The sequence below is a fragment of the Antechinus flavipes genome, chromosome 5 (assembly GCF_016432865.1).
Source record: "Antechinus flavipes isolate AdamAnt ecotype Samford, QLD, Australia chromosome 5, AdamAnt_v2, whole genome shotgun sequence".
Classification (NCBI taxonomy): Eukaryota; Metazoa; Chordata; class Mammalia; order Dasyuromorphia; family Dasyuridae; genus Antechinus; species Antechinus flavipes.
In genome coordinates, this window is record NC_067402.1 from 224,801,682 (window position 1) to 224,823,491 (window position 21,810).

Here is a 21,810-nt window from a genome sequence, read left to right on the forward strand (position 1 = left end):
GAGGAGGGAGAACTTGATTGGAGGAAATTCTAGTAGAGTTGAAAGGAATGAATTAGGAGAGAGATGAAATCTTCTTAGAGTGAACCCAGAGATCTCAAAAAAGTTCAAACAAGTAGGAGGCAGAGCTAGAAAAATAAATCCTAGAGATCTTTGGGGGATAACCCTTCTAATCCATAATTAGAGAGTACAGATAAAGTGCAAATTAGACCACTGCAGCTTGCAAGGACAGCATATCCAGTTGTAGATTGGATGGGCTTTGTTGGTATAAAGACTTTAGTTATACCTGTTCAGCAAATTGCCCACCGCCCCCTGGCTCACTGGGAGGAGGAGAGGAGATAGGGGAGAGACGCCCTTTTCCGGCTACCCTGGATGTGATTGGCATATAAGGAGATAGATATGGCAGTGGTTCTGTTAGTACTGTTTGTTCTCAGCCCTCTTGGTTTCTGATAGTCTCCTCTACAATCTCCATTCTTTCCCACACCATGAGCCGGCAGCTAGGCCTGAAGACTGGCGGTGAGAAGAGTGACTTCAGCGGATACTCTGCGATTTTGCCACGGAAAGTAGGGGGCAGCTCATCTTCCTATCGGGCAGGGGTCAAAGGGGCTGGAGCTAGTTTTGGCAGCCGGAGTCTCTACAGCCTAGGGACGGGTCGGCGCATCCCTCTCAATATTCGAACAGGGGGGTATGGCTTTGGGCACGGGGCTGGGTACGGAGGAGCCAGGGCTACTGGCTTTGCAGGGAGTATCTTTGGCAACGTGGCCCTGGGATCTGTGTGCCCGTCACTGTGCCCACCGGGGGGCATACACCAGGTGACCATCAACAAGAGCCTCTTGGCTCCCCTCAATGTGGAGCTGGACCCTGAAATCCAGAAAGTGAGGACCCAGGAGCGGGAGCAGATTAAGGCGCTCAACAACAAGTTTGCCTCCTTCATCGACAAGGTGAGCCGACTAAGTCTCCAAGGGGAGGCTGGGGAAATAGGTGATTTTACCTCTTTACCTAGAAAATGTTCTAAAGCACTAAGGTTACATAATAGGAAGGACTTCCAGACCTCAAGAGGGAGGAGATGGGCCTTCTCAGGTTGGCCAAGCTAATTTAAAGGAGAAAAGAACATCCTACCTCTAAGGCTATTCAAATGTGTTTGGATAAGCCATTGATGAAATGGCTTGGACCTGAGGCACATGGAGAGGAGCTCTGCCTTGAAAGGCAGAATTGGGGTGAGATTGGATGAATGAAATGGCTTTGTAAAGGAAGTGAATGATTTCTGGAGGGCTGATTGTCAATGGAAAAAAGCTAAAGACCTCAGGAATATTCAAAGGCTCCAAGCAAGATTAAAGTTAGACCTAAGAAAGGACTTCCTAACTGAGATGGTTTGGGAATTTTAAACCAAATGGCTCAGGGATGCTATTGAATATTTTTTTCCAAAAACTTTTTAATAATTTATCAGGAAATATTTATTTCATGATTTTGCAAAATGGGGAGTATAAGACTTGCATTGCGTACTTTTCTGGGCTGTTATCAGGATCAAGTGAGATGATATCACATAGATGGAAATTGCTTTAATTACTTTGTGAGACTCTTCTTTATGAAGGTTTTCTTATCTAAGAATAGACAAAGGAAGGGAAATGGACAAAATGAGCTCTTAATGTCCTCAGCTCTATGATCCTGCTTTGTACACAGAGAACTGTCATATAGGTATTCAACAATGGGCCATAAGTAACTCTCTTTTTGGGTTCTAGGTGAGATTCCTAGAACAGCAGAACCAGGTACTGGAGACCAAGTGGAACCTGCTTCAGCAGCTGGACCTGAGCAATTGCAAGAAGAGCTTGGAGCCCATCTTTGAGGGCTACATTGGCAACCTGCGGAGGCAGCTGGACACCCTGTCAGGGGACAAGCTGAGACTGGACTCAGAGCTGAGGAACATGAGGGATTTGGTGGAGGACTTCAAGAAGAGGTGAGAAACCATGGATAAATGGCAGAGTGAAATTTTCCCTGGCTGGCAAATACAACATGCACCAAGATGTCTCTGGGGCATCTTGACTTTTGGGACATTTTTAGGGCGAAGAGAAAGGGTAGGGAAAGCCTTGCCTGGATCCTGTCTTCTCAGAATGGCCAAGCTAATTTAAAGGAGAGAACATCCTGCTTCAGAGGTAGATTGGAAGGCTATTATTGGATAAGCAACTGATGAAATGGCATAACCTGGCAGACCTGATTTCTCAAATGGATACTTGATTGTTTGCTCTTCTATTTAATCTAGCAAAAGGAGCCTAGAGAATCAGAGACAGAAAACTGTAGTGTCTCTGTTCTCACCTCATACCATACATCGCTAATACCTTGGTTGGACATCAATTATATTCAATCAACATTTATTTAACTATTTCTTAAAATAGACTGATATCTGTCCATCCTCACTCCCTATCCCATTGCATAGACTTATCTCTGTATACCAGAAAGCCATCCCTTATAACAAATTTTTCTTCAGAGAAAGAACAGGTAAAAAATTTAGCAAGACAGATCAATGAATTAAAAAAAAAAACAGACATTTTATGTAAGCTCCATCCTTATATTTTCTTTCCTACCCCAAATACCAACCTATGACCTCTCTAGAGGAATCTGGGCAATCTTTATCTTATCTTTGGGGCTAATTCTTTATAACTTTATAAAATTATTTATTATTTTATGTTTTTTTTCTTTCTCTTTGTTGTAGGCATTACATACATAATTTTCACATTTTTGCATAAATTCATTTAAGTCTTTCCATGCTTTTCTGCATTACTAGTTTTAATTGTTCTTTACAGCACAAAAATATCCCATTATATCGGATTTTTAAGCCATTCTTCAAATGTTGGGTACATGCTATGTTTTTAGGTTCTTTTTAACCACAAAAAAAGCTAAAAAATAGCTACAAATAGCTTGCTGTATAGAAAGGCTTCCTTCCTTCCTTTCTTTATTTCTTTGTATTTTCTCCCTCCCTCTTTCCTTCCTTCCTTCCTTTTTGCCTTTCTTTCTTTCTTTCTTTCTTTCTTTCTTTCTTTTTCTTTCTTTCTTTCTTTCTTTTTCTTTCTTTCTTTCTTTTTCTTTCTTTCTTTCTTTCTTTCTTCCTTCCTTCCTTCCTTCCTTCCTTCCTTCCTCTTCGGGAGATATTCCTAGTAATAGAATTTTTAGGTGAAAGTTACGAACATTTTATTGCCTTTATGTAATTCAAATTGATTTTCAAAATGGTTTTATTAATTTATGGAGACATCATCAATGCATTAGTATGCATTGAAGTATATTGTAAGAAGTATGATGGGGCAAAAAGAAGATTCAGTTAGAAGTACTAAGAAACATTGAGAAAAGAGATAGTGTTCCAATGGCAATCAGGTTATTTGTCTGGCTCTCTGTCTCCGTCCTCTCTCTCTCTCTCTCTTTCTGTATATGTGCATACATTCATGTGTATATATATATATATATATATATATATATATATATATATATTATATATATATATATATATATGGTGTGATGTGATTATATTGTCTGATCCTATCCTTGAAGAGGTTGGGGGGAGATAAATGCATCCAATGTCTCTTTCTGTTTGCAGGTATGAGATGGAGATTAATAGGCGCACAGCAGCTGAGAATGAGTTTGTTCTTCTCAAAAAGGTGAGGAGAATAAAAGGTTCCAGGGGTTATGCAGTCTACTGGGAAGAATATTGGGTTTGCAGTCAGTGTTCTGCATACTTACTTTTTATTAACAATATGAAAATCTCTTAATTTCTTTGGACCTAGATTTTCTCAGATTCAAAGTAAGAGGTTGGACCAAATGATCATTATAAAATTCTATGATTCATTAGAATCAAATGAGATAATATTTGCAAAGCCCTTAGTAAGGGCTTTTAGTAAGAGTATGACACACAGGAGGCATTTATCAAATATTTATTCCCTTTCTCTCCCTTATAGAATCATTTCTAGCTCTAAGTCATATGATTCTGGTTCAATTATATATCCATCCCAGTTCTCTTCAGAACTCTGTCCTGGGGACTGAGGGGAAGAAGACAAGATAACTACTCCTTTGCTCCAAAGTTTATTTCCCCTTTGTCAGGGAAGATGAGGTTTAGAAATATTGGGAGCATAGACAAGCATGTGAAATGAAAAAAAAAACCCTCTAGGTTGGGAGTCAAAAACCTTTATATCTATGCTGGGCTTTCCATGTGATGAGGAGTACCATGTAACACCTCCATTTCTCTAGCTCTTACATGGAAAGGACAGGACTTATTTCCCCCCTCCCCAGCCCTTCCTGAGAAGATATATTTGGGCCTCAAAGACTTTTAGAAAAAGTGTCACATTATTATAATTTGTTACTATTGATTTATATTTTTTGTGGGTAGTATAATATTGAAAACTGAATAATTTAAAATTAAAGAAAATCAGATTTCTACCATTTAAGACTTTCTGATTGTTTTTCCCACAATGACTACATGCAGTAGTTGGGTAAAAATGTCTATTCCCATTTTCACTCCATTTCCATAGATGAGAATACTAAAACACAAAGAATTTTAGTTATCCATTTAAGGTCACAGAGTTGGTGACTATTAGATGAGGGACTGCAATCAGGAAATCAAGTCCAGTGTCTTTTCTATGTTACAGAAAAACAAATCAAATCTGGGGTTGGGAGAAATGGAAGCTGTGGGTATATGGAACATTTAAACTCCAGGTTTTGTGTGCACTTACCATAGGATGCTGATGCTGCCTATACTGTCAAGATAGAACTACAGTCCAAGGTGGAATCTCTGGACAAGGAGATCAAGTTTTTGAAATGCTTGTATGAGGCGGTAAGGTCCTATTATGCTCTACTGGCTACTGCTGTCTAACTTGGGACTAATATAGATAGCATTTATCTCCCAGGCATTCACCTGAAAAACATAAGCTATAGTGGGAGGGCATCAGTACATAATGATGGAAGGACTTCCTAATCAGGACCATAACTAAGGTAGGGTGACCAGAGCTTTACTCCCAGGGTGCCATATTTAAAGGACACTGATAGTCCTTTAAATTCAGCAGCAACAAAGAAACAACAAGATTAGAAAGAATACTTAGGAGGCTCCAGATGGAAGGCTGGGCGAATTAGTTCCTGGCTCCTTCAGAAGTATCCTGGAAGCTGGTCTCTCATGAGACAGTATCCCCTCCATCCCACCCAAATTAGAACTCACTTCATATCACTTACACCAAAAGAAATTTTTGATACATGCCCTTGATGTAAAAATTCCTGCAATAGATGATAAAAAGAGATTTGATGTCACTTTTCTTTGGACAACCTTCCCCATAGAAAATAATCCCATTGGGGTTAAGACCTTTCCTAAAGTTAGGAAGATGAACTTTTAAAGTCCTTTCAGTTTTGGGATTATGGGATTCTGCAAGACTCTAGGAATTTCATTTTTCTGTTTTTGTTGTTCCTAATCTCTCTTTTTCATTCTTCAGGTATCTATTTATTTTCAACGAGATTTTCCCTTTCCATAGGAAAGAGAGTTAGAAAGGAGGTTTCCTAACAAGATCCCCTCCATATAGATTTCTGGCCTGAGCTCCACAGATCCTGGCTCTCGACTCACCTTTACTCTACCCCAAGCTGTAGGGATAATATCCCAATGGAAGTGAGTAGAAAGGGTTGAGGAGAGAGAGACCTAACTCTTTCTTGCTTCCATAGGAGATTGCCCAGATTCAGACACATGCTAGTGAAACCTCTGTCATCTTATCCATGAACAACAACCGTGAACTGAACCTCGATAGCATCATTGATGAGGTCCGCAGTCAGTATGAGGAGATTGCTCTAAGGAGCAAGTCAGATGCTGAAGGCTTGTACCAGAGCAAGGTAAGTGGTGGGGAGTGCCATGGGCTAGGAAATAAACAGATATAAAGAGAACAAGGGATTACTTCTAGCTGAAGATTTGGGATGGGAGATATCAGAGAAGGCTTCATGATGGAAATGAAGCTCGGGCCTTAAAGAAAGAGAGGGATTTCAGGAGGTAGAGATGTAGAGGGTGTGGGAGACAATATGTTGGAATATAGACTTCATGGAAGGGAATAACATTTACTAAATCCAGGAAGAGAAAATGGAACAGATTCCAGGGAGTCAATGCTGCCTTTGAATTCCTTTGAATGTCAAAGGAATGTGCATAGTCAATGGGAAGCCATTGGAGATAGGGACACGTTAATTCTTCAGGGTATTGTGCTGAGGGCCACACAAAGAGAATTCCATGCATCCAGATCAGACAGTAACAAACCATCTTTCTGTCCTTTCCCAGCTTGCCTTGAAACCTTTATTCTGGTGTCTTTTGGAATTTTAGCCCACATCAGTATGGAACAATGTGTGAACTCTTCTTAGCCCTTATTCCTTTAATTTCTATTGTGATCCCTCACAAAGAACATGTTTGTTGATTTTTAAATCTAAGACACACCATGGGGGAAAATATGCACAACACTGAAAGACGTCATGATAAAAGTAACAAAAATACTTGCTACCTGTGTGATCTTGGGCAAATCATTGGGTTTCAATAAATGTAAAATGAAGGCATCAGAAAAGACCCCACTGAAACTCAACCATTTATAAATCCCATTATAGTAAGAGGCATTGTCACCACATAGGATAGAAAGCTTGTCGGGAGGCTCATGTTCCTGGGTCCTCAAACTTCTCAGTATAAAACAAATTGCTCTCTGGCTTCTTCCCTGGTGCAACCATTTATTTATTTATGATACACTGTTGAGAGGTGGGCAGCCTGACCACCTCCACCATCCCCAGCAACCTTCTGGAAGAGCACCCAGAGCAAATCATGTCATGCCCTTTCTCACCATCTCCTATTTCTTGAAAACCAGATCCAGGAGCTTCAGTTGGCTGCCGGCCGTCATGGGGATGACCTCAAACACACCAAGAATGAGATCTCAGAGTTGAACCGGCTCATCCAAAGACTTCGCTGTGAGATTGGCAATGTGAAAAAGCAGGTGGGTTGAAGCTCTTCTTCTAACTCCACAAGGAACAAAATGACCAAGGCTCAATCAAAATTCTTGGTGTTCAGGACCTGATTCCCAGTTCAGGATTTCTTCACTTGCTGCCTCCAGAACCTATGCTTTGACATCCTAAATTTCCTAATATAGAATCACTGCTTTACTCAGATAAACTAATTCCTTGTACTTGTACACATAAGTGTCTCTGATCACATGGTCCTCCATCCCTTCTCCAGAAGTGTGCTGGTAAATGTTTAACAACTGACTTTCAAAAAAAAGTACACCCGACATCCTTTTAAAGCTTAATTTACATTATGAACATTTTTTCTTATCACTTTTTAAAATCTAGACAATCAACAAAACAATAAGTCAAGTCCTTTGCTGAGGTACAAGTATTCTGAAATACGCTGAATACTGAATATAAATTCACTGAAACAGAAACTATTAATTCTTGAAAGCCAGTCTGAGCAGGCTGCATCATGCCCTTTCTTCTGCTCCTTCCTTTTGCTTCCTGGCTTTCCGATGCCTCCTCCACACATTACTCCTCCAGGAAGAATTGATTGACCCCTTTACAATCTCACACTCTCAGAACCTGGGCTACCTTTTAAAAACTCTACTGGCTTGATCCAGATTCCCTCTCTAGAGTGAACCCCACAAGATTAGGAGCCCCCTGAATGCAAGGGCCATAATTCTCCCTTCTTTGAGATCTCAGGACAGGGCTCAGAATAGGGTGTGGAGGGGAGATGGGGTGGGATTGCAACATAAATTGAACATATATGAGTAGGAATTGTTTCATTTATTGTATTTATAACCCCAGGATCTAGCTCAGTTATTGGCACATAGCCTGGACTTAATAATTGTTGACTGATTGATGCATTACTGGGTTCTCCTTTATCATGATTATATCCCCACCTTCTCAGAATGGGGAGCAGCAAGACCAGGCTTTCTACCTTCCACTTGTCTTAGCATGTATAGTGGAAAGGGCACTAGGTTTGAAATCAGAAGACCTGACTTTACTTCAGTCTTGACTCTGACTTCCTGTCTTTGTGACCAAGGAAAAGTCATTTAGTCTCTTGTATGAACAATAACAGCTAGTATTTGTATAGCATTGTAAGGTGCAAAGTGCTTTACATGTGATCCACACAGCAACCCTCTGAAATGTTATTATTGTTAGCTTTATTTTACAGATAAAGAAACTGCCACTAAGTGTTTGAGGATAGGATTTGAATTCAGATTTTCCTGACTCAGCCTAGTTCTAGCTCTTCAGTTTCCTCATGTGTAAAATAAGAATAATACTTGCACTTTCTATGTCAGGAGATGGTTAAAGCATTATTTTTAAAAGCGAAAGTATTTTCTTTTTATCCTGCAGTCATTTCAGGATATACCATCTCCCAAATCCTGTGATAGAATCCTCTGAGCATGTAACAGTTATGTAAAACCCATTGATTTAGTTACTGTATCTTTCAGCTTCTACGATATCCAGTTCTCATTCCCATCCCTTCAGGAAAGAAGTGTATTTCATCATGTAGACCAGTGGTTTATGGTCAACATATTTAGATTTCAGGAGTTACATGAAGTTGGATGGGAAAAAATTATTTTTACTTATCCATCTATTTATTTATTCATTCGTGTGTTTATTTATTTGTTCATTAGTTCATTCATTCATTTATTTATTTATACATTCATTTGTTGCTAATATCAAATGGAAATTTGATAATTTCTTCAGAGAGAAGGAGGAAGAGAGGAGCTGTATTTTGTCTTTTTTCATAGTTCCTGTGCCTAGCATAGCATCTGGTATTTAAAGGTGCTTAATAAATACTTATTGATTGATTATTGGCTAATTACATTTAATCCCTATCAAATTGCCCTTTAAAGTTGTTTTCATTTACATTATTATAGTTATTATGTATATTATCCTTTTGTTTCTGCTTTCTTCTCTTTGCATCTATTCAGACAAGAAAGGATATCATTTTGTAAAGTTTCAAGTGATAAAGAAATGTGAGCTATTAATATTTCAGCTTTAAGATACTGACTATAATCAATTGCCTCCTCTGTACTCCAGTGCTCCAACCTGGAAACGGCCATTGCAGATGCTGAGCAGAGAGGTGACTGTGCTCTAAAAGATGCCAGGGCCAAGTTGGATGAACTGGAGGGTGCCCTGCATGGTGCCAAAGAGGAGCTGGCTCGCCTGCTGAGGGACTACCAGGAGTTGATGAGCACCAAACTGGCTCTGGATGTGGAAATTGCTACCTACAGGAAACTTCTGGAGGGAGAGGAGTGCAGGTGAAATGGGGTTGAATGAGTGAGATCAATGTCTTTTGACTCCTTTGTTGTATGATAATCAGCTTGGTTGATTTAGAGGTATGGGAATCAACAGACAAAACACTTGAAAATAAAATGGAGAAAAGAGAGAGGGAGGGAAGAAGGGAGGAAGGGAGGGAGGGAGGGAGGAAGGAAGGAAGGAAGGAAGGAAGGGAAGGAGGGAAAGGAAAGGAAAAGATAAGTTATGGAGGGGAGTGAGGAAGTAAGGAAAGAAAAGAGGGAGGAGGAGAAGAAGGAAGGAAGGGAGGGAAGGAGGGAGAAAAGAAAGGAGAGAGGAGAGGAGAAAGAGAAGTCAAAAGGAAGGAAAGGAAAAGATAATTTATGGAGAGGAGAAAGGATGGGAGAGAGGGAGGAGGTAAGGAAAGAAAAGAGGGAGCAGGGGAAGAAGGAAGGAAGGGAGGGAGGAACAAAAGAAGGAAAGGAGAGAGGGAGAGAAGAAAGGAAGAAGGAAGAAAGTGTGGAAGAGAGGATGAATGGGAGAGAGGAATAAAGGAGGAAGGGAAGAAAGAGGGAAGGAAGGAGAAGAAGGGAAAAGGAAAGAAAGGAGAGAAATCTGGAGGAAGAAAGAGGGAGGAAGGAAGAATGAAGAAGAAGAATGGAAGGAAGAAAGAAGAAGAATAAGAGAGGAAAAAAGAGAAAACAAAGACTGTTGACTAATTGATTATACAGTAGTTTCCTGGACACTCTTGGGCTCTTCCTCAAAGCACCATGACCCCAAATTTAAATCAAATCTGTCCATATACTTGGAGTTTTATGTTGTTCTAATGTTCTCTTTTACAGGATGTCTGGTGAGAATCCCTCCTCTGTGAGCATCTGTAAGTATTTGATTAGACGATGTGTGGGTTTTAGGGTTCTGGAAATAAACAAAGATGACATAGTAACTTTAAGAAATTCCTTCCTCTCTGCACTGTATTTCACACTGGATCCAAAAATGAAATTAGACAGACAGACTGTTCTGACAGAGTCAGAAGCCTTGGGATCCCTTTTTCTTTCTTCTTGCTCCTAAGCAGGACTGACTATAGGATGCTCGCCTCCCTAGGTTTTTTGAGAAAACTTGTAAATTATAACACCTCCCAGGAAGGCGAGCTGCTGTCAGTGCTGCTCCAGGTGATCTCTGGCTTTGTGAACTTGGGCACACCTGCCACTTACGCCCAGCCTAATGTCTCTGTGGCCTTGGGAGAGGTCTTCCCGAGTCTCGGCTGCAAGCTGTCACCCTCTGGTGGTGAGCTAGTGTGGCACTGAATCCATCCTGTTTAGAAGGGCCTGCCGGTACTTGTACAGCACTGGCAAGGACCCAAGGTCAACTACACACACACCATAAGGAAGGATGAGTAGGCTTCTTCCTACCCTCCCCCCCCACCCCTTGGGACTTGTGATTTCATATAGGTAGTTCCCAGTGATGAAACTCCCTCTACCAATGCAGGTAGCAACCACTTGTGCAACTCATAGTTTTTAGAAATTGCCTGAGGCCATTGAGCTATTATATGAAGAAAGGAAACAAGCATTTATTAAATGCTTATTATGTGTCAGGCACTGTGCTAAGCACTTTATAACTATTATCTCGTTTGATCCTTGCAACGACTTTGAAAGTTGGGTTATTGTTATTATTCCCATTTTACAGCTGAGGAAACTGAGGCAGGCAGAGGTGAAATGACATGCTCAGGGTTACACAGCTAGCATGTGTCTGAGGCTGGATTTTAACTCAGGTTCTCCTAACACCAGGCTCAGTGCTCTGTCTAATCTCTTACTTGTCTTGTTCAGGGTCATGTAACCAACACTTGAACTTGAGATCAGTTTTCTCCATCATTCTAAACTATTTATTATTATTATTATTGTTATCATCACTGCTATATCATTATTGCCATGTTAATGACAATTCAAAAAGAAATAATTTCAATCCAGATTCAGAAAGAAACAATCCAAGTACAAGTGGTTCTCCTATTATTCATTTATAGTTAACATTTTGTGCCCTGCTCTGCAGATGGGTAAAATTACTATTTCTTGTAGTTGAATAATAGTATTGGGGTATAGACTTAAATTCTGCAGACTCAGTAATTTCAATGGGACTTTCTAGGTGTTTGGCAGATATTAAATATTTTTTCTTGCAGTTTCTACCATTTCATTCAATGATCCACATCAATCTGGACTATTTTAAGATATTTTTTCTATAATTTCTTATGATAGTCACCTGTTTCTTAATTACTCTCACAAACCTTTTATTTCTATAAACTTTAAGTTACTATTATTATATAAAAAGTCTATTCATCTTTTTTTGATGAAATTCAGAAGGAAATGGTCTAGAGGCCAATCACTATCCTTAGCATAAATAGGAAGTCATCAATGAATTTCCAGTAAAAAAAAAAAAAAAAAAAAAAAAAAAAAAAAAAAAAAAAGGAGTTTAGCTGGGACTTAAAAGAAACTAAGAGTAGAATAGGAAGATAGAGTAGGAATTGTATTTCAGGTATGGAGGACAGACAGAGAAAATGCTAGGAATTAAAAGATAGAGGGCTTTGTAGAATTGACAAGGAGGTCAGTTTCACTGGATCAAAAATACATGTAGGGGAGTAAGATAATAAGAAGACTAGAAAGGTAGGAGGGGGCTATGATTTGAACATCAAATAGGGAATTTTGCATTTGATCCTGGAGGGAACAGGAAGCCATTGTATTATTAGGGGGGGTGACATGATCTGACCTGAATTTTAGGAAAATCCCTTTAGTGTCTGAATGGAAAATGGATTTGACTGGTAGACCTACCAGCAAGCTATCATAATCCAGGTATGAGGTTCATCTCTAAAAAGGCGATTGGATGATGGGGATATTTGAAAATACACATATGTACATGCACACACATATTCCTGTTTCCATATGGTTTTGAATTCCTCTATTAGGCCTTTATATTTTGGAAGCTTTTTATTTCATCCATGCATTTTAGGATCGATTCTTTAGTGTGCCACAGCTATTAAAAATATTGTTCTTAAGTTTTGATCAGGGCAATTAAGAGCAACAATTTGGTCTGAGTCTGCTGCCAACACAATTTATTAGCTAATTTGTCAAGAATATTTTGAGGTATATATTTGTAGTATGGGGATTTGTTGTCTGTCAATCAATGAAACATTGTGAGGCCATATCTTGCTAGATATTTAGTTACTGCCAGTCTTTTATGGTTTGCAGCATGTGTTTCATAGTTTCTCTAGTATCCTGTATAATCTACATTGACCACTAAGTCCTGAATCTTTAAGGATAAACTTTTTGTAATTTTCAGTGGCAATGATCTAATCCTGAATTGCCTTCATAAAAGCCTCTATTTCCACAAATGTATTTTCTTAACACAGTCATTTATTTGTTTGATATTTTTAATCAATATATTGTTGTATGAACTCATGTGGATGTTGCCCATGATTCCACTAGTAGAACTGTTGATTCCAATATTGTTGCTGCATGAGAATTTTTTTTTAAAGTCCAGAACAGGATACTCTTCAGCTTCCCATGATTTCCTGATCTTTATGGTTGGGAAGTTTAACTTCATTTCTAATCAAAAGCCCTTTGCTGCAAAGGAAACTAATTCACTTATGGGAATAAAGTAAACTTACCATCTTTTTTCCATCTCCTATTGCCTACCCAGCATCCCTTCTTGGTTTTACTGTTTGTCATATAGTCTGACCCATTACCACTGGCCTTTTTAATTTTGGTTTTGTCTCCACAGCTGTGATCAGTAGCAGCAGCGGGAGTAGTTATGGCTACCGGCCCAGTTCAATCAATGCCAGCTATGGCAGTGGAATTAGGTCAAGCAACTCTACCAGTGCCCGAAGTGTTGAAACCAAAACAAAAGGAGAAGGAGTGGGTGACCCCAAGAATTCCCTAACTAGGACCTCCTCGGCCAGTTCCCCAGCCAAGAAAACTACCAGATAAGCTTTCTGGTCCCATTCACCATGGCACTGTGGAAGACGATGCTTTTTGCCCACAGCCTGAAGATGATACCTACTTTAACTGTTGCTGTCCTAAAATACTCATGATTCCCAAGTCTCTAAAGCATTTAGAATCAACTTTGGTCATTCTACTATCATGATTCCAAATTGTTACTGATTCCAAATATCTTCCCTTTGAAATTTTTGCCTTTTATTTCTTTGGAGACTTCAGTACTAAAGTAAACCTTTAAAAGTGAAATCTATAAGTATATCCTTTGTCCTAAAGAATATTTAAAGAAGATCGATACTTAAAAATAGAGAGAGAAAACAGTTATACCTTGGCAGATGCTTAATAACTGTTTGAGAGATGATGTTGCCCCTCACTATCAGGAAGAAGGAAGTAGTGTGTCAATGAGGGAAAATTTGACCAGCTTCCATAGCTCAAGCCTTCACAGGGTAATTTTGTTATTGGTTGTGAAAGGCTGTGATTTCTCAGCCCATCAGATATATATACATTGTCACAAAGACCAGCCCAAAAATATTTTGGATTTTCTATGTTTTTATTTATTCTTTTCCCTTAACATAAAGCCAATGGAAAAAAAAATGACTGGCAACTTCAAGCAACGTTCAGTAGGTCAGGTCATCTTAAAGTCTTTGGGTCTGTGAATTTTGTCCTTGATCTCTTTGGGGTCATCCCCTCAATAACTCCTAGTTTTTCAATGCTTTTTTGCTTCTAGAGAAAGCCATGAGCTGTGTTCAGTGAATATACTTTTCTCTTTTGGCCCCTGGGCAGTAATGCCCAGATCTGAGCAACTCTAACTCTGTGTGTAAATATTCCCTAAATAATTAGTGTGCTCTTTGCTTATTGTAATCCTTTGCTTATTGTTGATGGTTCTAAGTTACAGCTACTGTATATTAAATAAACTGCACTAGAGTAACTTCAATGGGATTATCTGTTTTCAATTAGCCCAACTTTCTGTCAAACTTTATGGGTGATTCACTTAAGAGGGCTTACAATTTTCAAAAGTTCTCTTTTCACAACAAACCTGTAAGATAGGGAATGAAGACACTATCTTTCAGGCTAACAGATAAGAAAATGAAAATTAAGAGAAATTATGTGATTTGCCCCAAAGTCATGGAAGGAATGTTAGAGCTGGCATCCAATGGATTTATGTGTATGCCATTTTGTCTTGGAGATCAAAATTGATGAGAATCAGGATGAGGGGAAAGGTTTCATAGGAAGGAAGAAATAAGGTCATTGCTTTTGGGGAACTCCCAGTGCCATGGCAGAGGATACCTGCAGACTTATATTAATATGGCATAAACTGAGGAAAATACAGAGGCATTATTTGAAGATATTGTGCTTTCAGAACAAGATGAATATCACAATAAAGTGAATCACATGAAGTTTTTGGTTTCCCAGTACATATAAAAGTTCTGTTTACACTATGCTATAGCCTACTAAGAGTGCAATAATATGTAAAAAAAATACCAATGTACATATCTTGCTTAAACATACTTTATTGCTAACATTTTAAATTATTAATTAATTAGTCATAATCTTTTTGCTGGTGGAGGGTCTTGTCTCCATGTTGATTCTTGCTGACTGATGAGCATGGTGATTGCTAAAGATTTGGGTGGTTGTACAATATCTCAAAATAAGACAAAAATCAAGTTCGCTGCATATTACTTGAACGCTTAGAGGCCATAATAGCATTATAAGTTGGTCTAATTTCAATTAGAGATGGGGAAAGGCTTCCAGAAGGGCCATCCATATAATATTTGTAATTTAAGTTCACCATCTTACATGGGCCTGGTTCATGCTACCCTAAGACAATCAAAATAGTAACATCAAAGATCACTGATCACAGATCACCATAACAGATAGAATGATAATGAAAAAGCTTGAAATATTATGAGTATTAACATAATACGACAGAGACACAATGTGAACACATGCTGCTGTTAAGACTTGCTTAAAGCTTGATTGCCACAAACCTTCAATTTGTAAAAAATGCAATCTGTGCAAAGTGGAATAAAGTGAAGAGCAATAAAATGAGGTGTGCCTGTGCAATTACATATATATGCAGTTATAAAATTACATATATATATATATACAATTACAAAATATATCATAATATATAATTGTAATTGTTCAGTTGTGCCTGACTCTTTGTGAACCCATGGACTGTGGCACAGCAATTCTGTTCATGGATTTTTTTTTGGCAAAAATCCTGGAGTGCTTTGAAATTTCCTACTCTAATCTTAAAGGAGGGAAAGAGATTCACATGTGCAAAAATGTTTGTGGCAGCCCTTTTTGTAGTGGCAAAAAACTTAGAAATTGAGTGGATGTCCATCAGTTGGAGAATGGCTGAATAAGTTATGGTCTATGAATGTTATGGAATATTATTGTTCTATAAAAAATGATCAGCAGGATGATTTCAGAGAGGCTTGGAGAGACTTATATGAACTGATACTAAGTGAAATAAGCAGAACCAGGAGATCATTATACATGGCAAGAAGAAGTTATAAGATGATCAATTCTGATGGACATGATTCTTTCCAACAATGAGATGATTGAGACAATTCCAATGATCTTATGATCAAGAGAGCCATCTATACCCAGAGAGAGAACTGTGGGAACTGAATGTGAATCACAACACACCATTTTCATTCTTTTTTTGTTGTTCGCTTGCATTTTGTTTTCTTTCTCATTTTTTTCTTTTTGATCTGATTTTTTCTTGTGCAACAAGATCATTGAATAAATATGTATACATATATTGCATTTAACATATATTTAAGATGTTTGATATATATTGTATTACCTGCCATGTAGAGGAGTAATGGGAGGAAGGAGGGGAAAATTTGGAACACAAAGTTTTGCAAGGGTCAGTGTTGAAAAATTATCTATGCATGTTTTGAAAATAAAAAGCTTTCATTAAGGAAAACATACATACAGGAAAAGTGATTTACCCCGAGTCACATAACTTGTAAGTGTCTGAAGTTGGATTTGAACTCATATCTTCCTGATTCTATCCACTAGCTAACTCCATATTATACAATAATATAATATATAACAAAATATATAATTAAAATACACACACACATAATTATAAAATTGTAGAAGCTTGCAGTGGTAAAGGACCTCAGATATTCAGTGAGGTTGTGATATAGTGGAAATCAATTTGTATTTGGAGCAAAAGTACTGAGGTTTGATTTTTTTAATTTTTTGAATCAATGAACACTTATTAAACACTCTTATGTATCAGACACTGTGCTGGGAATACAAAGATTGAGACAATCCCTACTCTCAAGGAGTTTACATTCTATTTATTTGTTCATACTCATGAAGCTTCTGGAGAGTATGAAATAAACATTTCACAAACCATTATGGTGGGTAACATGGGGCACTAAGGGGAAATTTGCTTACGGATTTCTTACGCAGTAGCTCAGGAAGCATATGGCAGATGGGAGACTTAAATGATCTCCTTGCTGCTCATTTATAACCCATTCTATAAAAAAGCCATTATAAGTTTGAAGCCTAGACATTTATTGGATAAATTAACTTGACATTTTAAGGAGGTAAAGTAGTTTCACATGCGACTCCAGAGTAAACTATCCCCAATCTAAGTGTTATTTCTTCCACATGACATCTTAACTATATTTATATTCTAAAGTTGAAGGTCTAATTTTCATAAATTTTGAAAATATTTGCTAGTTATTTATTCAGCACATAAATGTGAGCCATAATGAACAGAGAGTCTAAGAAAACTTGCCCAGAGAGATTGACTAATAGTGCATATTAACTAGACACATTTGTAGCTATGTCAGTTTTTTGTACTTTGCAGAATCAGCAGTTACCTGAGTTCTGTCTGGAACTGTCCCCTCCAGGATCAAGGTGTTCAGAAAAAATAATGAATAAAGACAATGGAGTGTTGTCCCAAGATGTGAAAAATTATCAAGTCTGTGTTGTCCAAAAAATAAAACATTTAAAAAAAATTTAAGTGAAAAAATAAAGCATTTAATTAGTCTGTTTTAGTATGATTCAGGGTACCTTATAGGTTAATAAAATTAACAACCAAAACATTATTGAGAATTGGCCTAATTCCACTGGATTGATATGTCTGAGTACTCCCTAAGAAAACCATTCCCATTATTTCTCTTGACCTGTGGTAGAATCCTACCCAGGAATTTAATGTAGTAACAGGCTTTTGATTTAATCATAAAGTTATTTGTCTGCATAAAAATGTGTTTGAGTTTTCATTCATTCCTGATTTGTGGTAGAGTACTAATAAACAACTACACTGTATAAAGTACAATAGATATGCATTTCCTAAGACCACCAAACCCACAAACTAGATGTTCCTTCATTTTCTTTAGTTCAGTAAATCAACTGGAGGGAGGTCTATTATACTGTAGTGCAATTATCCCCAAAGTATTCATCTCTAGATAGGGATTCTAAGAAATTTAAAAAGCTCTTAGAATCCAGAAAATGCTCTTTTTTATAGTCTCTTGTATGAGGACTTACAAGGAAGGCCCTCACTTTGGCCTTTCCTTCCTTCTCATTTGGATCCTTTTAGTTGAAAGTAAAAATGAAGGGGATTAAAGTATTTAAGCTCAGGGCTAAGAGAGAACATGTACCTGTGTCCTCCACTCACTGTCTACAGGTAAAGATATTACTGTTAGGTCTTCTCCCCTGGTAGGCACCAGCCTCTAGGCATCTTATTAGGCCAAAGCATTGAGACATTGGACATGTATGTATGGGTAAGACCAGACCCTGTGAGGTTGGCTTTCATTTTCTCCATATTAATCTTCTTATCCCTCAGTCCCATCATTTCACTCCCTTAAAGATTTATGATTTCTTACTGACTACCAAATTCCAATTTCTCTTCCTCTGTAAGGTTTTATATTTCTGTTTTTAATCTGTTCTCCCTAGGATTCACTCAATTTCTGTATAAACACTATCTTCTCTAGAAACAACTCTTTAGTTGTGCAGCATCTGTCTGCTTAGTATGTCCTCCCAATTTCGGTACTCCAAATTTCATGCTGCTATTTCAAGACCAAATTAAAACTTCATTTTTTTCATGAAGTCTTCCCTGACTAATTTCGCAATTAAAAAAGCCTCTCAATTCTTGGGTCATTATATAACACTGTCTTGATGTTAACTTTTTAAAAATAATAACTTTTTATTTTTGAAACAATGATAGTTTTCAACATTCATTCTTGCAAAATCTTGTGTTCCAAAATTTTCTCCTTTCTTCCCTCTATTCTCTCCCCAGTGCAATTCCTGTATACATATTTCCATCTTTATCATGCTGCACAAGAAATATCAAATCAAAAAGAAAAAAAATGAGAAAGAAAAAAAAAGCAGGCAAACAATAGCAAAAAAGGTGAAAATGCTATATTGTGAACCACATTCAGTGCCCACAGTTCTTTCTGGATGCAGGTGGATCTCTCCAAAGCAAGTCTATTGGAATTGATCTGAATCACCTCATTGTTGAAAAGAACTACATTCATCAGAATTGATCATATAATCTTGTTGCTGCCATGTACAATGTTTTCCTGGTTCTGTACACTTCACTTAGCATCAGTTCATGTAAGTCTCTCCAGGCCTCTCTGAAATCATCCTGCTAATCATTTCTGATGGAACAGTAATATTCCATATTATTCACTTATCATAATTTATTCAGCCATTCCCCAATTGATGGGCACTCACAATCTCCAGTTCCTTGCCACTACAAAAAGGGCTGCTACAAACATTTTTGAACATTTGGGTCCTTTTCTCTTTATGATCTCTTTGGGATACAGATCCAATAGAAATATTGTTCAATCAAAGGGTATAGTTCCAAATTGCTCTCTAGAGTGGTTGGATCATTTCACAACTCCATCAATAATGTATCAGAATCCTAGTTTTCCTATATTCCCTTCAACATTTATTATTTTTTTTCCTGTTAACTTAGCTAATCTGAGAGGTCTTGATGTTAATTTAAGAAAATAAATAAGTAATGATGAAACAGTCCTGAAGCTTCATCTATCTCCATTCTCTGAGTTGAGAAGGTAAAACATAATGACATTTTATTTTACTTTTATTGCCTTTTTCCTGAAAATATTGCAGTGCTAATATCCTTTTTAAAATCAGAGATCAGAAGTGTGAGGCCCCTAAAAGGAGCTAATTAAAATATTCTTGTGATTTGAGTTTTTGTGAGTTTAGATTTTGAAATAGTGATTATCCTAAGGTTAAAGGTACAGAATAATAATTTCAGCAAAAGCACAGTTTTTTAAAAATAGATTTTATAAAACAGGTGTCAACACTACATACACACAAGCACACACACACACACACACATACACGCGCACATACACACACACCTGTATGTTTATGTGTGTATATAGTCCATAGCAGAGGGTTAATCAAATAAAATCCATCAACTAAAACTATGTTGTTCCATATCTTCCAAATTTGCTAATTTTAAAAAAAATCTTAGTAGCATGTTTTTCATAATTGGCTAAAATCTACTAACATAAAAAGGTAGGGAATGGATATACAATTAGGTATTTCCTAACCATATTGCCACATGTGATATTCAAGTAGCTAACCAAGATATTTTTGTATTCATAGGCAATATATTCAGAGTTCTAACCAGAGGTGATGAGCAAATCTACTTAAATGTGTAGGCCAGAACCAGAAATCAATTCTAGACCATTATATTCATTCTTTGTTCTCCCTGCCATGTGTGCTCCATAGCATCTGTGGCATCCTATATGCATTAAAAATTTCATTAAGAAGATCACAAATCTAGACATCCAAGCGTAGCCAAGATGGTGGAGGTGATACACATTTCTCTCTGACCTTCTCCTACAACTTCAGACTAATTAACAAATCCAGCCTCTGAATTAGCTCTGGACCAGCAGAACCCACCAATATTGGGAGTGCAACAAATTATCAGAAGATAATTTTGAAGATTGCCAGAAAAGGTCTGTTTCAATTGGAAACAGAGAGAGGCAGACAAGCACAAGCAGCTGAACACCAATTCCAGCACAGACAGTGCAGAGCCCCAGGGAGGTGTGGACTCTATCGGGTAGTACAGACTCTACATGGTGGAGGATCTACAGGGAGGAATCTACAGGAATCTACAGCAGTGTTGGCCACTCTGTCCTAGATTCAAGCCAGTAGATCAACAGAGAAGTTATAAAACATCCAACACAAACACAAAAGGTAAAGAGAGTGAACCCTGAAACACAGAGTCTCATGGGATCTGGCTATACCCACCCAGCACCACAAGTGAGTCAGCAGTAACCCAGCACAGCCATGGCCCTCTTATAGAGGAAGCTGCTGCTTGTAGAGGAAGCTTGGAAAACCTCTCCTGCCCTAGAAGCAGACTTTAATTTGTTTTTTAAAATGAGTAAAAAAGTAAAGAGAACTCTGATGATAGATAGCTTGTATGGTGAAAGAGAAGAACAGATATCAAACCCTGAGGAGACTAAAGGCAGATTGTCTCCAGATGAAGCCCCATCACACAAGGCTTTCCTAGAAGAAATTAAAAACAATCTTAAAAAAGAGCTAGAAGAAAAATGGGGAAAGGAAATGAACACTTTGCAAGAGGGTTTGGAAAAAACATATAACTCATTAAAAGATAGATTTGATAAAATGGAAACAGAAAGCAATTCCCAGAAAAACAGAATTTGTGAAACAGAAAAAGAAAATAACTCCTTAAAAAATAGAATTTGTGAAATGGAAAAAAGTCCATAGAACAAAACAACTCATTTAAAAATTCAATTGGACAAATACAAAAAAAGTAGAAAAAGTAAATGAAGAAAATAATTCGCTAAAATCCAGAACTGAATAAATGGAAATGAATGACTCAGTGAGACAAGAATCGTTGAAACAAAACCAAAAGAATGAAATGATAGGGAAAAAATACCTAATTGGGAAAACAACTGATCTGGAAAATAGATCTAGGAGACACAATCTAAGAATTATTGGACTCCCTGAAATCCATGATGAAAAAAAAGAGCCTAGACACCATTTTTCAAGAAATCATCAAAGAGAATTGTCCGGATGTCATAGAATCAGAAGGTAAAATTACCATTGAAAAAATTCAACGAACACATCCTGAAAGAGACCCTGAAATTAAAACCCCTAGAACATTGTGGCTAAATTTCAGAACTATTGCATCAAGGAAAAAATATTACAAGCAACCAGAAAGAAACAATTCAAATACTGAGGAGCCACTATAAGGATTACTCAGGACTAGCAGCTTCCTCTTTAAAGGCTCGAAGGGCCTGGAATCTGATATTCTGAAAGGTGAAGGAACTTGTAATGCAATCAAGAATAAATTACCTTGCTAAACTGAGCATTTTCTTTCAGGGAAGAAGATGGACATTCAGTGAAACTGGGGAATTCCATTTATTTTTGATAAAAAGATCAGAGCTAAACAAAAAATGTGACCTCCAAATATAGAACTCAAGAGAAGCATAAAAAGGTAAAAAGAAAAAAAAAACTCTTGAGGACTATTTCTGTTATTGGTATACATAGAGAATACATGCATAATTTGATTTTACTGTTATAATATAGTAAAATCAAATTATGCATGTATTCTCTATGTATA

General features: G+C 37.6%; 1 protein-coding gene across 1 annotated transcript; it reads left to right on the top strand.

The window, feature by feature from the left end:
• The first annotated feature begins 380 nt into the window (after positions 1-380).
• LOC127539462 (keratin, type II cytoskeletal 74-like) lies at positions 381-14,145 on the top strand. The gene is made up of 9 exons (XM_051963688.1): positions 381-938; positions 1,737-1,951; positions 3,581-3,641; positions 4,715-4,810; positions 5,680-5,844; positions 6,846-6,971; positions 9,037-9,257; positions 10,077-10,111; positions 13,000-14,145. The coding sequence occupies exons 1-9, from the start codon at positions 483-485 to the stop codon at positions 13,203-13,205; spliced, it is 1,581 nt and encodes a 526-aa protein (XP_051819648.1). The 5' UTR covers positions 381-482; the 3' UTR covers positions 13,206-14,145.
• The last annotated feature ends 7,665 nt before the right edge of the window (positions 14,146-21,810 follow it).

Coding starts and splice junctions, on each gene's coding strand:
- LOC127539462 (XM_051963688.1), top strand. CDS start 483: ATGAGCCGGCAGCTAGGCCTGAAGACTGGCGGTGAGAAGAGTGACTTC. Junction 939..1,736: donor TTGCCTCCTTCATCGACAAG/GTGAGCCGACTA, acceptor TTTGGGTTCTAG/GTGAGATTCCTAGAACAGCA. Junction 3,642..4,714: donor AGTTTGTTCTTCTCAAAAAG/GTGAGGAGAATA, acceptor CACTTACCATAG/GATGCTGATGCTGCCTATAC.